The sequence below is a fragment of the Paroedura picta genome, chromosome 8, assembly GCF_049243985.1.
Source record: "Paroedura picta isolate Pp20150507F chromosome 8, Ppicta_v3.0, whole genome shotgun sequence".
Classification (NCBI taxonomy): Eukaryota; Metazoa; Chordata; class Lepidosauria; order Squamata; family Gekkonidae; genus Paroedura; species Paroedura picta.
Genome location: NC_135376.1, coordinates 24052475 through 24067500, shown reverse-complemented (window position 1 = coordinate 24067500; position 15026 = coordinate 24052475). Strand labels below are relative to the sequence as shown.

Sequence of the window (15026 nt, the reverse complement as noted above, 5' to 3'; positions counted from 1 at the left end):
CATGGCTCCATTGCCCCTTCTCTTCCAGCCACAGTACCGGTCTGCCAGAGGCCATCCCAAAGAGGAGGAGGAAAGATTAAATTTGATCAGACAGTACAATCAGCACTAAAGTCAAGAGATTAGTAAATGCAGCACAGAGCAAACTCAAAAGCCGGGTTGTGCACTTCGGCCACTTTGGTGGTCTTTCCAGCCCGAAGAATCCAGCGCCATAGCGCTGGCTGCTTCGGGCTGGAACGACCTCTGAATCGGCCAAAGTGCACAACCCTAAAGTACTGAAGTTCCATCTATTCTTGGGTCATTTTCAGTGTTAACTCCATTAGGAGGGAGAGGATGCGATTTTTCAGACACTGAAACATACCCCTCCATTCATGAGGCTCCGTGCAATCTCTCACCTTTATAAATGGCTTCTCTTGCGCACAGGATGGGGGAGAGTTAATTCTTACTAGTCCCTTTTCTGTTTGTGAACATGGATTTTCTCAAAAAATCAAGGTTTTAAAGCAATGCAAAGAAAAGTGAGAACTGCAAAAATACATCTGGAAGAAGTTTATATTTTTTTCAGTGGTGTTTTCTATTAGTGTTTTTGACCTTGGGAGGTATCAAAAATGGTCATTTCAGGACTGTACTACATGTATACATCAACCCTTTGCTGTCATGAAAGAAAAACAACTTATCTATAAACTGTGGCGAACACTGAAGGTTAAAAATGAGCCATGTTAAAGTTGCTCCATTTATAAGAATGCAAAGTGTATTTATTGACTGGAAGACAGCATCACCCTTGTGAGTTTGATAGACCTGCAAATATAGATATTTGGAAAGAATTTCAGTAGAGCTGCTGGTAGAACATTGCAAGAACCATATGCATAGAAGAAGAGAAAGCCTGTCTGATTGAAGTCACCAATATAAATACAATCGCAATGAAAAAGTTTCACTGCAAATCAAATGGACTGAGATTGCAACCGACAGTCTCACACGCAATACTTATTCCAGCTAAACTCAATTAACTGGCACATGTTTTAATCTGAAAGGAGGCATTGCCTTGTCTTAGTTGTGTGAACTGGCATCAGATCCTGAGTAAAAGGGTACTCCTTAGCTTTGCATAGTCGAAAATCTCAAAAAAGAATGGAAGAACACATAATTGTCAGCCGAATGGAGGGTGTTCGTCACTCACAGTGATGTAAGAGGAAGCCAAATCTCTCCTTTTCTGTAGTAACATATTACTCCACCACTAAACAAAACCAATCTTGTAATTTCCAGGATGGTCTCTGGTGATGTGTTTTTGCAGTTCTCACTTGCCAAAGAATAAAATTGTAATGACAAGAATTTTTTCCACATGGTCTTTACCATTTTGGCATGGTAGTGTTTCCCCAAGGAAAAACACAAAACAAAACAGCTGCAGATATAGAGGAGCATCCACACAGAGGTGTTTCCATTTTTTCTTCAGTACCCCTTATCCCCACCACCTCCCCTTCCTTTGCTGCCCTTAAGCTCTTTGAACGCTTTTTATAAAAATTCATAGTAGCTATATTGCTATGGTGTTATACCGATATAGTAAACATGTAGTAGGGCAAGCATTCTTTAAGCATAATCATTCTGGACAGGTTGCAGCAGAGCAGGGGATGCCTGGGATATGGATGGCATGCTTGTGGCATGGATGGCCTGGATGGCTGTGGAAGTAGCCCTAAACACATTCGATTCAATGCAGCCCATGTTAGTCAGGATAAACTGCTGTTGAAATCAATGGTGAAATAGTCATGATTAAGTCCCATTGTATTTATTTGAAGGAGCATAACCATACATAACTTTAACAATTATGTTCATTGGCTTGAAAGTACTTTCCGTGGAAACCATCAGGGCTTGCTTCCTTGCAAACCTATTTATGGAGGGTAAGTCAGGAAATATTGCTAATATTTATAACAAAAATCAGATTACTTTACAGTCAGCGTGATCCACAAATCAACAGGAATAACAGGATGTGCTCTGTTGCACTGGTTTTAATAGAGCTAACTAAACTCAAGATGAGAGATTCTTTTTGGCTAAATGTATTCATAACTCAGTGCTGTATTATAGTTCAGATTCATCAGCATTATGAATTCTGGCAAAAGCGGCCAGGAATAAAAATTCTGCTTGTTAGCTATCAGCAGAGACTGGACCACGATAAAGTGAAACAATGCATTATGTACATAGACTGGGAGGCTGCTGGGCTGACAGATCAGCTTCTGCTGGAGCTCATCAGTATCTCTCATGGCCACAAATCTACAGCTTGTCTGCCCCTCCTGCCCATCTAGACAGGGAATTGCTTTGAATCAAGGTGTCAGTCTCCATGTGAGTGTCCTTGATTAGCTTATCATCTAGTCCAACCTTTCTCAACATTTTTTATCATTGAGAAACCCCTGAAACATTCTTCAGGCTTCAAGAAACCTCAGCAGTGGTATGATCCTGCAGAATGTGGTTGGGAAGCATAGCTGTGCCCATGCCCACCTGGGGCCCCTCCCCTTTCCACTCCCTCCAGGTCCATCACTGGCCATTTTTTTTGGGGGGGGGAGTCATCGTGACCTTATAGGGTCACATAATCCAATAAATGTTTAACAAATTTTAAAAATCTATTAAAAATAATTAACAGCCACCCATTTGGGAAATCCTTCCAGGGTCGTCAAGAAACCCCAGGGTTTCACGAAGCTCTGGTTGAGAAAGCCTAATCTAGTCAGAAGTTGCAGACAGCACAAGGAGCAGAGAAGGAGCAATCACACTTCTGGCCCCATGTGGTGAAAGCCAGAGTCTTTGAAGGGGCTATATAATATATAGACTCACTGGCAGTCTTCAAGCAAAGGTTGGATACACACTTTTCTTGGATGCTTTAGGATGCTTTGGGCTGATACTGCATTGAGCAGGGGGTTGGACTAGATGGCCTGTATGGCCCCTTCCAACTCTATGATTCTGTGATATTGTTTTGAAACAACAGCCATACTTGGACTCTTAAGTATTAAGCAGAATTAGAACGTAGCAACAGATCAAGTATCTGGACTAAGAATCTGTCAATCTCCTGATGGTGGCTGGAGATCTCCCATTGTTACAACTGACCTCCAGGCAACAGAGATCCATTCACCTGGTGGAAATGGCTGCTTTGGAAGGGGAATTCTATGGCATTATGCCACACTGAAGCCGCTCCCCAAGCCCCACCCCATCCAGAGCTGGCAACCCTAATCTGGACTGGGGTTGTGGGACAGGGGGGAAGGTTTGCTGATCTGCATATGTGCACTGCTTGTATTTAGATGCTTACAAGTCAATCATGTTGCCCCTACCAATGTGTCTAATCATTTATTTTCTGAAAAGTCAGGAAACATGTCCTTGGATTTTGCAGTAGGAACATTAACCTTTGAAAAAAGTTCTTCCAAACAAAATGGGATGGGGGCAGACTCATGCATGTATGGAACTTGGGATGTGATTTCAAGGAGCAAAGGACCAAGGAAGATGACGACACCCTCAACCCCCCTCCCACACACACACACCAGCTTGTCTGATGTTTTTACACCTACGACCCATCTAATTAGGTAAGGATCACCTTGTTGGGCTGTAATACCGGAACTGAACCAAGTTCAAGAGGAAGCTGCTATTGGACAGTGAAATATTAACCAACTAATCTTACCTGAGTTTTCCATACATTATCCCCAAATCATTTCATTTATAGCCGATACCTTATTACTTTCAAAACAGCATAGATTAAGAAATGAGTAGTGCTGTGCTTATCCACACATTATTGGAGAACTCCCTCTGTAAATGACCAGGGCTAGATAAATCGATGACATACTGCCTAATGATTTACTTTCATTTATGTCATAGTTAAGAATTTGGGGTGGGGCAGGGGGGTCAGTTTAAATGCAGTGATACAGCTTCTACATTGTCATAAGAAAGAAATCAGCACAGGGAGGGGTGTTTTCCAATACGCCAGTTCCAATTTTCTGACTGTCTTGTCCACGTTGGTAAAAAATTAACCAAGCTCACCGGTTGTCATGGGAAAATTAGAAGTTGCTGTGAATGTAATTTCATTGGGGTGGGGGAAGAGATGCAGAAAACTGAGATCATGACCATGAGAGTTTATAAATAATCCGACCACTGGGTTGCTAGCAGACTGCAACCTCTGTGTAAGGAACCACCCCAAGGTTGAACCCAAACACCAAACAGATTGGGGTAAAATATAGCAAGAAGCTCTTGGCTGAGACGCTAAAAGGATTTTGGGGGGAGATTAAACATTTTTTTTTTCTTAGCGGAGTTTACAATATTGTTTTGGAAAAATGTGTTGTGGAGGGTGTGCAAAGTGTCTTGGAGTTACTCTCATTCCTCTGGCTGTGCTGTGCACCATTGCGAATATTTTGCTGTTTTTCCCTGGAGGATCTGTAGAAAGCAGTGACCATATTTCTGATGAAGTCTGGTACTTTGGAGGGATCTTGGGTTCTGGTATTCTGGTGAGTAGGTCCATATAATGTTCTAATTTTTATGTAATTTTGATCAAAAGACGTTGGAGTTCACAGATATCTCGTGTCGGTACAGTTTCTGTCAATCTAGGTTGCCGATTTGTTCAATAAGTAGACTGAAAATTCAAAAATCACATAACTGGGAAAGCTCATTTAATCTCTTATTAAATAAAAAGGCCATTTACCTAATATATTCTGAAATATATATTACAGTGTAATCCTCTGCACATTTGCTCAGAAGCGTGTTCCACTGTTTTCAGTGGGGCTTACTCCATAGTAAGTGTATTTAGAATTGAAGCTGCTGGTGGATTTCCTTTGATGGAAAAGAATTAGGATTGCTAGTCTCTGGATGGTATCTGGCGTTCTCCAGGAATTACCAGATAGCCGGACAGCAGATCAGTTCTGCTGGGGAAAATTGCAACTTCAGAAGACAGATTGTATAATATTATCCCATAGAGTCAAGGAGAAATGGAAATCCCTCGTTCAGTTCTGATCCCAGATCTCCAAGAAATCCCCAAGACAGTATTGGCAACCCTAAATTACGAATATAACAATTGCCTTACTAAATCAGGCCAACGCCCTTTTAGTCTGCTTTTCTGTTTCTCGAGGCAGACAAGCAGTCATTTCTGGAAGCTCACCAGAAATCTGACACAAACGCAATGTTGCTCCAGAAAAAGGTAGTGTTAGCCAACCTTGCCTCTTTTGGATACTTAGGTCATTTGCAGACAGAAGCTACTTACCATGCTAACTTCCAAATAAATATATGTAGGACTGCATTGTCAGTGACCCAGTTGCTTATTTCAGAGCAGACCCATTGATTCAAACCAGATTAAATGCAGCTGCATCAGGAATAATCCAGCCTCATCGAGTGTATGTGTTGTTGCCCTCAGATGGTGTTTCCTGCCTTGGTCTTTTTTGGGCTTAAGAACAATGATTGCTGTGGGTGCTGTGGGAACGAAAGCTGTGGGAAGAGGTTTGCGGTAAGTCCTGGAAATATTTTGGGGGACATATTATGCATGCATCTCATTGCTACTTATTGATGCACACCATTTGTGTAGATTTTCCAGTTCCACACAGGAAAATCCAACTGCAGAAGCACAGTGCAAGCGCATTGTCCAACATGTGCAGTTTGTTAATGTAATACATTTCAACTCCAAAGTTATGTGTGGGATTGAGGGGCTGGCGCTGGAGCCAACAACATTTGGGGCTTTCCTCCTCGGTGAGCTGGTGTGGGGGTCGCTCTCAGGACCGCAAATGGAATTGAGGAGGCCCAGGCATGGGACCTCCATGTTCTGAAGTAGTAGACCTCTGCCCGATATAAAGGAACTGGGAACAGACCAATTATTTTGAGCAAAGTGTGTTTAATAGCAGGTGTCCATGGCTACAGGATATACAGAAATACTGTATTGCATGTCACCACACTATAAGGATAGTGGCATTTATTAATTAATTTATTTAAATTATTTATTTCTTGAGTTCATTTATTGGCCTTTTATGCAGCCACTCCCAAACAGCGGCTCGTGGCGGCTAACAACAATAAAGCAGTAAAAGCATACAAGTCCTTGCAGACCCATACCTAGCAGTCATAGCCAAATTCTGCCCCACACGTTCCCCGATCTCCAATGATCTCCAAAAGCGATGACTATCGGGGATGGGGGTGGGCAAAGTGGAGGGGCAAAATCTTTTGTCAGCCCGGCCTCAACCAAAAGCCTGGCAGAACAGCTCCGTCTTGCAGGCCCTGTTGAACTGCAACACCTCCAGCAGGTTCCTCAGCTCTTCTGGGAGCACTTTCCACCACTAAGGGGCCAAGAATGAAATGTCCCTGGCCCCAGTTGAGGCCCAGGCAGATTTCCCATGGGCCTAGGATCACCAACTTATTCAAACCCACAGAGTGCAGAGGCCGGCAAGGAATATCAGGCACTTAATATATTCCTATATGTTAGCATTTTTCACTGAGATTCCAAGCAGATTACAAAATCAAACAACAATACAATAACATTATAATAAATATTGAAACATTTTTAAAAACTGCTGCACAAACACAAACTTTTTGGGTGAGTTGGGCGGCAGTCTGTGAGGCAGGAAAAAATGTTCAGATTTCAAGCAAGAGACTACCCTGTAAAAAGTATGGGAAAAATGAGCTTGGTGTAGTGGTTAGGATTTCTAACCGGGCGATCCGGGTTTGATTCCGCAGTCCCGCACATGCAGCCAGCTGGGTGACCTTGGGCTCACCACAACTCTGATAAGGCTGTTTTGACCGAGCAGTGATATCAGGACTCTCTCAGTCTCATCTTCCTCACAGGGTGTCTCTTGTGGGGAGAGGAAAGGGAATTAAACAACAACAACAACAACAATAATATTTCTTACCCACCACTCTGTGTACCGGCTCGTAACAGGTTTCAATACAAAAAGTCTCATACAAATAATCCCAACAAAACCCCCATTAAAACTACACAAAACAGTACAACACCCCCCTAATAAGGGGGGGAGGGGAATCCTACTTTCCCCGGGACACTTGCCACCTAGACAGCAGGAGGCTGTGTCAAAAAACCATCACCCAAGATAGTCAAAGGACAGAAAGGCCTGGAGGATCATTGTTCATGGGGTTGGGATGGGTCGGACACGACTTCGCATCTAACAACAACAACAAAGATAGTCAAGGGAGCCATATATCTTGATGGAATACTTCCTGGGGGGGGGGCAACCAGATTGAATGTAAACTGCTTTGAGACTCCTTCTGGTAGAGAAAAGCAGCCTATAAGAACCAACTCTTCTATTTCTAGTTTTAGGAGAAAACGGGAAGAAAACAAGGAAAGGGACAGCATAGAGTTGCTAATGAAGTTGTCTGGACACAAGGACACCCCCATTCCCCAAGTATCGTGGAGGAATGAAAATGGAACATTAGGGAAATCTGGAAAATACCCTCATTGTTCTCCAATCTTGTATTGTTACTTTATTGTCTATACTAGATATTAAGCCCGCTGTACCAAAAATACAGCGGGCACTAGCGGGGTGGGTGGGTAAAAGAAAGAAAGAGAGAGAGAGAGAGAGAGAGAGAGAGAGAGAGAGAGAGGCAGATGGGAGAGATAGAAATGAAGGAAGGAAGGAAGGAAGGAAGGAAGGAAGGAAGGAAGGAAGGAAGGAAGGAAGGAAGGAAGGAAGGAAGGAAGGAAGGAAGGAAGGAAGGAAGGAAGGAAGGAGAAAGTGAATGCTGGGAGGAAGGAAGGCAGGAATGCAGGCTGGTAGGTGCCATAAAAGGGGACGGGGCAGGGGTGGGATTGGGCGCTCCACTTGTCAGTCTGGGGGTAAAGGGCCAATCATTGCCCCCCCCCGGACCGAGCCCTGCCCCACACCTGTTAGCATTTTATTTATACCGCTCCCGCGGAGCAGTGTAAGGATTAGTGTGCTCTCTAATTGTGTAGGTTCTGTGTTTTGTACTGTATTGATTTTAGTTGTAATCTGTCTTGAGTTGGAATTAAAAAGGGGGAAGTAAGTAAATATATAAACTGCATAAACTGGCTGCGTATCTTACAGTTTGCAGGCTGGCCTGGTAACTGGAGCATCTCAAATTGGGATGCCAGATCAACCTGCTGCTCCAGCCGGCTGCATCTGCTCCAGCTGCCCAGACATGAAGGTGGAGCTGTTTAACTCTCCTTGCCCATACCTTGGCATCTTCTGGCCATGCCACAGCACCCAATGTTGCATCTGGCTCTGTGTGGCACAGCCCACCCAGGGGTAATTCCACCAGCTTCCTCCAGCCCAGGAGACTAGGCATCTGACATCCAGGTCAGCTGCCTCCTTCAGCGGGGTGCAGGGAGGGATCCTCTATCAGCAGTATGCCTGCTAACCTTTGTAAGCATCCCTCAGCATCCTAAAGCAGATGAGCCCTCATCCCAGGCCTCCTAGTGTTGTGAGGGGGGTGGCACTGGAGCTGACCACATAGGGGGCTTTCCCCCTTGGTGAGCTGATGTAGGGGTTGCTTTCATGGTTGGAAGTCCTGGAAGGGCCCCAAGTCCCGGGAGGCCCAGACATGTGATCTCCATTTTCTGAAGTAGTAGACCTCTGCATGCCAGTTGGCTGAGAAGAAAGCAGCAATAAGGGAAAGTACTAGATCCTGTGGCCATTATGTGAACCTGCTAAAGCATCTGCCTGGAAACAGAATGCTGGACCAGATGGACCACTGGTCTCATCCGTCCTTTTTTATTGAGCCAGTTTTCTAGAACAAAGTTGAATCGGCCAATTTCACAAGATGGGTATAGGCCATTGACCTAAATCCCTTGAGGCTGAAGGCCTGAGAGCCTCCCTCTTGGCTCCTACAGGCATAAGCCCCTAAGGCTAGGAAAGTACACTGAATCTGGAAATGAAACTTATGACCACATCGCTCTGTTATATTTTGTTTGTGAGCCATAGATGACGTTATGATGTTAGCCATTCAGTCATGTCTGACTCTTGGCAGTTCTTGGACTGCCATGCCCAGGGGTGCATGGCTGGGTTGTGAGCCATAGAAACAGCTGCAAATTGCCTGCTGGGTAGTTTGGGTTGGGGTGAACTTTGACTGATTTTTTCCCATTTCTCTTTCTGCCAGATGTTTACTTCTGTAATATTTGCAGCAGTGGGAGTTTTGGGAGCTGGGTACAGCTTTATTTTGTCAGCTGTTGCTCTGAACAAAGGCCCTAGATGTCAGGTGCTCAACGGCACATGGACCTATCCGTTTCAAAATGGGTAAGCTGATTATCATCTTTCACTGAACTACATCACAGCATAGTATAATATCGGAGAGTGACATTGCTGTAAGAAGAGTATTGTTGTTATACTTCTGAAGCTTGACACCCACCAAACATGGTGGACCATTGGATCACTTCCACCCATTGGAATGTATAGAAGTGCTCCATCCAGCACGCTCCATCTAGAACCAAGCACCAACTGTTCTGCAGAAAATCCATCCTTGTATCTGCTAGTCTCTGAGAACAACACTGCAGTTAATAGATCACTGTCACAAGTATGTGTTATCCTATTAATCTGAACATTAGTTCATTTCCCCAAAGTTCATGCCATAAAGAATGCTAGTCCTCGGTCGATTAGCCAAGGACCATTCACTCCTTCCTCATCTGTATATCACAATTTTAATAAATTATAAGCAAAAACAGTGCCAACACTAATGATGTATTAATACTTTTGTAAGGATAGATTCAAATGGATAGCCATGTTGGTCTGAAGTAGCACAATCAAATCAGAGTCCGGTAGCACCTTTAAGACCAACAAAGATTTATTCAGGGCGTGAGCTTTCGAGTGCAAGCGCTGAATAAATCTTTGTTGGTCTTAAAGGTGCTACTGGACTCTGATTTTATCATAATACTTTTGTATTAGTTTATTCTGCATTAATAATTTTAATTAATACTTTTGTTCACTTACTCTTGCCTGTCCTAGAGAATCAGCAGCTGTTACAAATACAAGAATTTGCTTCTAGCTACCTGCTGACCATGATAATGTATCTTTCATGGCAGTCTGAAACAAGGAAATTAATTGAGTGAAATTTGTCCCTTCTCTTTGTCTCCATGACAGAAAAGCTGTGCCACATTATTTTCTTTGAATCGTGCTGGTGTTGAGGACATGGGAGAAAAAGTGAGGGTGGGGGAGTGGCAATTTATTTACTTCATACTTTAAGACTTCACTGGTGCTATGCTGCTAACTGGCAAAGGATATTCCCATGTTCATTTTCTCTTATGCAACAATTAGCAGCTTGGGAGAGCACGATGCAGGCAAGAAAGGGTTAAATCTCCTTTCCTGATGCTAAGAACCCACTCTGGCCCCCTCCCTGGAAGCTCTGTTAGTCCAGATACAGGACAAAGTTTGAAGCACCGGCATGTGACCCCAACTGTGGATAAAGTTAGATTCAGGTGGGTAGCCATAGTGGTCTGAACCAGCAGAACAAAGTTTTGAATCCCGGGACGTGCTCTTGAAAGCTAATACCTTGAATAAAACTTTGTTGGACTTAAAGGTGCCACTGAACTCAAAACTTTGTTCTGTGGATAAACTTTGTTCTGTGTTTTCCATTAATTGGACTGCTCTGGAGCCACGAAGCCGTTATCTTTTTACTGTTTTGATAACGATACCTGTTATCTGACTAGCTAAAGGCTGTTGATGGAGACAGAAGATGAGGGTGGAGAATTCCAGTCTTTTTCCCAGATTGACTCATTCTGTCCCCTCCCCTGACAATTTCAGTTACCTGCTGAGAGAAGCAGGTTGCCCCTTCACATCAGTGTCCAAGATTTCTCTCACAGAATCCCTGAGAATCAGGCCTGCCGGTTAGCATAGTCCTGTCTGAGGTTGTCTCTTGGCCATATTGCTTGTGTTTGCATGTGATAGCTCATTAGCCTTTGTATTATCCCTTTGCGGTACAGGGACTATCTGGAGGACCATTCTTCTTGGAGCACTTGCACCTATCCTCAATCTGTCGTTCCCTGGAATCTGACTCTCTTCTCTTTGCTGCTGATCATGAGCGGAGCCCAGATGGTGCTGTGTGCCATTCAAGCGATCAACGGGCTCCTTGGAACACTCTGTGGGGACTGCAAGTGTTGCGGGTGCTGTGGGGTAAGACTGCTTGTGTGATCCATTTATTGATGCGGTCATTGGCCGGTATGATGCCAACATATCATAATCAAAGTAAGCCAATTAAGATGTTGGTTAACAGTTGAAAATGAAACCAGCCCTCTTCTAAGTAGGCTTCTGTGATCACAACACAGAGAAGTACTCCTGCTGCCCTTTGGCTATGATGGTTGGCTTAATATCGTCTTGCTGGACATTTAAATGGCCTTGGGATACCAAAGGAAAAACAGCACAGAACAGGGAAGCCGTTTTTCAGTCCTAAATGGACAATGACGTGCAAAACTAGTTGGCTTGTGATGTGTGGGCAGGATGTGGGCAGAGCTGCATGCTGTGCTGCCCTTCAAGGCACAACCAGTGTTTCTAGTAACATCTCATGAACTACGAGGTTCACATTAAGCTTCTAGACAGGCTAAGAAAAAGCAGAGTGATTTATCTAAGGCCTCGTTGTCAGGGAAACACAGATTATATTGGCCATTCAAGGGCTCTTTGTCATTGGAACTGATCCAAGTGAAATGGGGTGTCCTCCCTGACAGCAAAACTTAGCAGGCTCTATATGGAATAGTCTTTATAACTTTGTCATGCCTGAGTTCTGAAATGTGGCCTCTGTTAGGGATCATCAATCAGATCTTAAAAAAAAAAGACAGTCACTTGGGTGGGGCTGATTGGGGCTAAGGCCATGGTACTGGGGCTGAGAGAGCAAATTAGCCTTCCCCTTATACCATTGTCTTGGTAGAAATCTTGCCTCTCTGCCTCAATTGTCTAGTAGGCCCAGTATGGAAGAGAGATGAGCATCATGTGGAGTTAGTCATCAGTACATGTTTCCCCATCAGGGCAAATACTGGTTCCCCTGGGCCATTGCAGCTCAGGAAAACTGCACCGAGGAGTTGGGAGCAAGGATCAAACCCCAGCTCCTCGTGTGCTATTGGACCTGTGGGTGTCTGGGACCAGGCTCTGTCAGAAGTCCAGAGAGTCCTGGGCTACTTTCAGCTTTTGAGATCCCTAGCCAAACATGCTAACACATGATAAAAACAAGTTGCAAAATGCATCAAATGCTTTAAAAGTGTCTAAATTTGAGATACCCTGTTGGATGAGCCCCAGATAGAGAGGCAAGATCTCCATCTCCAATGGGGAACCTCCTGGGCTTGCCTTCCCATGGCTGCCCAGTGCAGCAGAAGAAAATGGTGGGGATATTGACATTCCATAGAGTTTGGTGGAACCCTAGACTGTCACACCAGTGCACCGATGCAAGCTCCAGGGGTGCACTGGCTATAGCAAAGCAATGAAGCTGTGACATAATTTTGAATGTCCCCCATCCCCTAAAACTCATGCCAATTGCCAGTATTTGGCTAGAACCCCTAGACTCAAGCCACACACTGACTGGCCCTGCCAAGTTCCCAACTGGGAACTCCCAGAATACGGCTGTATAAAGTCTAAACGGAGACCATATGGCCTTTGTAACTTGAGAATTGTCCCTTATTTCCATGGTTCATACTCTGCCCTATGCAAGCTGAGATGGAAAGGCTCAGCATTAGAGCATCTGATTTGCATGCAGAAGTTCCCAGGTTCGATTCCTTGTACTTCCAATTTAAAGGATCAGGTAGTAAATGATATGAAAGATTTCTGCCTGAGACCCCCTCAAGGCAGAGTGTGGGAAAGCCTGGCTGATTCCTCCTAACCTTGAAAGACTAAACAGTGTAGAAGCAGGGAGATTGGCTAAGATGTGTTAATTTCATGCGCTAAAGAGTGCGCCAGCGTTAAAACTTACCTGACAGCTTTCCTTTAGAAATCATTAAAATCATGTTTCATGTATTGTTGACTAGTTTTAATGTAAACCGCCCTGAGCCTTCGGGGAGGGCGGTATATAAATCTAAATAAATAAATAAATAAATAAATAAATAAATAAATAAATAAATAAATAAATAAATAAATAAATAAAATAAACAGTAGTAATCTAAAAATCATCACAATAGCATACATATGCATATCACTGTGCTTTTTTTCTCTTCTGTTTTAGGGAGATGGAGCTGTGTAAAAGAGATTGCAGAGACTGCCTCTTACGATGCAGAGAGTACCCTTTAAGGTCTAGGTGCCTTTGACATACCAAACGTGATCTAGAATGAAGGGCATTATCCTCATTGCCCTGACTGTCTTTCTCCTCTTATTGAAAGTTCTCGTTTTCCAATGAACCCAGCAACTGTTTTGTCTAGCATATTTATTTTTTGTCATGAATTGCTCTTCCAGAAAGACCCATGCCTTTCCTCACCTAATTGCCTGTTTTGAACTGAGAGAAGATGTCTGACTGCTGGGCCTGAACCCAGTTAGAGATTGATCCTGACATTGATCTGACCTGCATATTCTTTTGCTTCCTGTTTCTCAGACACTAGTCTCAGAAGTAGTCAGCTCTTTTTCTGACAATCTCCCTTCCAGCCAGCTTGGTATAGTGGTTAGGAGCATCGACTTCTAATCTGGTGAGCTGGGTTCGATTCTGCACTCCCCCACATGCAGCCAGCTGAGTGACCCTGGGCTTACCACAGCACTGATAAAGCTGTTCTCAGCCTCACCTGCCTCACAGGGTGTCTGTTGTGGGGAGAAGAAAGGGAAGGTGATTGTAAGTCGCTTTGAGTCTCTTCAGGTAGAGAAAAGTGACATATAAGAACCACTTCTTATTATTATTCAGGTCAGGGCTGCTCAACCACTGACTGGCATCCCTATATGTTGTAGTTGCCAAATGGCAAGCTGGCAAACCTAAGCTTTCAGGATTGTTAGCATGAAGGTAGTCATTCTCCTCGACTTGTTCAGTCTGATTAAGCCAGCCTGATTCTATCCATCTTCCATAAAAGACCAACAATTGAGATCCGTGTGCTCTTAAGCCAACAATACTTCCATACTTTGATTGCCATGCATCAAGGAGACTCTCATCAAGGGAGGGTTTCCTGTCAGTGAAGCAGAAAGATATGGCTGCTGACAGACCTCTGACAGGTGTGGAGTCCTGTTTGAATTACCTTGAACTTCAAAGGTTTGCAAGCTTAAGTCTGGCCTTGGCCCAATGCCTGCCATAAAGATGCTTGAGTTGCTTCATTTTCTTAGGCTGCCTTTCAAGGCACAGCTAGGGTGAGGGGGAGATGGCAGTAGGAATTTGAGGGCATCTGCTGATACAGCTTTTGGAATTATATTCCAGTGACCTGCATTTTTACTAGAAGATTGTTATAGAAGTCCTTTGTGCTGGGGGGAAATCTCAAAATCATTAAAATCTTTGTTTTTATAAAATTGTATTCTGTGCTATAATTATTCTGTCTCAGATTTTTTTACTGACTAATATGTTATGGTTCTGTGCCTTGTGAAAGACCATGGAACTCCATCTGTGCATGACTGAATGGAAGTAAGCTTTAGTGAGTTCAGTGGGAACTATTTCTAAACAGCTGTGCATAGGACTAGAGCCTCAAACCTCTTCATCCCTCACACACGATTGCAAAATGAGACTTTCATATTCTCAAAATTGGTTTGGGGCAGCAGTAGGGTGAGACTTCAGCCTTTGTGGTCCTCCTTATACTTCTGGGGAGGGGGGGCTTCTGGTTGTAGAGCCAAGGATCTCCTGGAATTGCAATTGATCTCCAAGACTACAGAGATCCGTTCCCCTGGAGAAAATGGCTGCTTTGGTTGGTTGATTCTATGGAATTATGCCCTGCTGAGCTCCCTCCCTGACCCCTACCCTCTTGCGCTCCACCCAGAAATCTCCTTCAACCTGAAGAGGTCAACCCTGTGTGGGTATGGAATATGAGACTTGATGGATACAGCACACCCTCTTTTCATTTTTTCATTACATATCATCGCGGGGGGGGGGCAATTTGGGCATGAAATTGGGGTCACTGTGGGTAGGCAGGTAGTTGTGAGTTCCTGCATTTTGCAGGGGGTTGGACTAGATGACCCTGGAGGTACCTTCCAACTCCATGA

The 15026-nt window shown here is 44.0% G+C and overlaps 1 protein-coding gene across 1 annotated transcript; it reads left to right on the top strand.

The window, feature by feature from the left end:
- The first annotated feature begins 3913 nt into the window (after positions 1-3913).
- TM4SF4 (transmembrane 4 L six family member 4) lies at positions 3914-14347 on the top strand. The gene is made up of 5 exons (XM_077348703.1): positions 3914-4460; positions 5360-5449; positions 9055-9191; positions 10871-11060; positions 13090-14347. The coding sequence occupies exons 1-5, from the start codon at positions 4290-4292 to the stop codon at positions 13105-13107; spliced, it is 606 nt and encodes a 201-aa protein (XP_077204818.1). The 5' UTR covers positions 3914-4289; the 3' UTR covers positions 13108-14347.
- The last annotated feature ends 679 nt before the right edge of the window (positions 14348-15026 follow it).

What these genes read in the sequence shown, in the direction of transcription:
- TM4SF4 (XM_077348703.1), top strand. Translation starts at nt 4,290, where the DNA reads ATGTGTTGTGGAGGGTGTGCAAAGTGTCTTGGAGTTACTCTCATTCCT. An exon ending in TCTTGGGTTCTGGTATTCTG is followed by an intron (nt 4,461 to 5,359) that starts GTGAGTAGGTCC and finishes TGTTGCCCTCAG; the next exon opens with ATGGTGTTTCCTGCCTTGGT. An exon ending in GCTGTGGGAAGAGGTTTGCG is followed by an intron (nt 5,450 to 9,054) that starts GTAAGTCCTGGA and finishes TCTTTCTGCCAG; the next exon opens with ATGTTTACTTCTGTAATATT.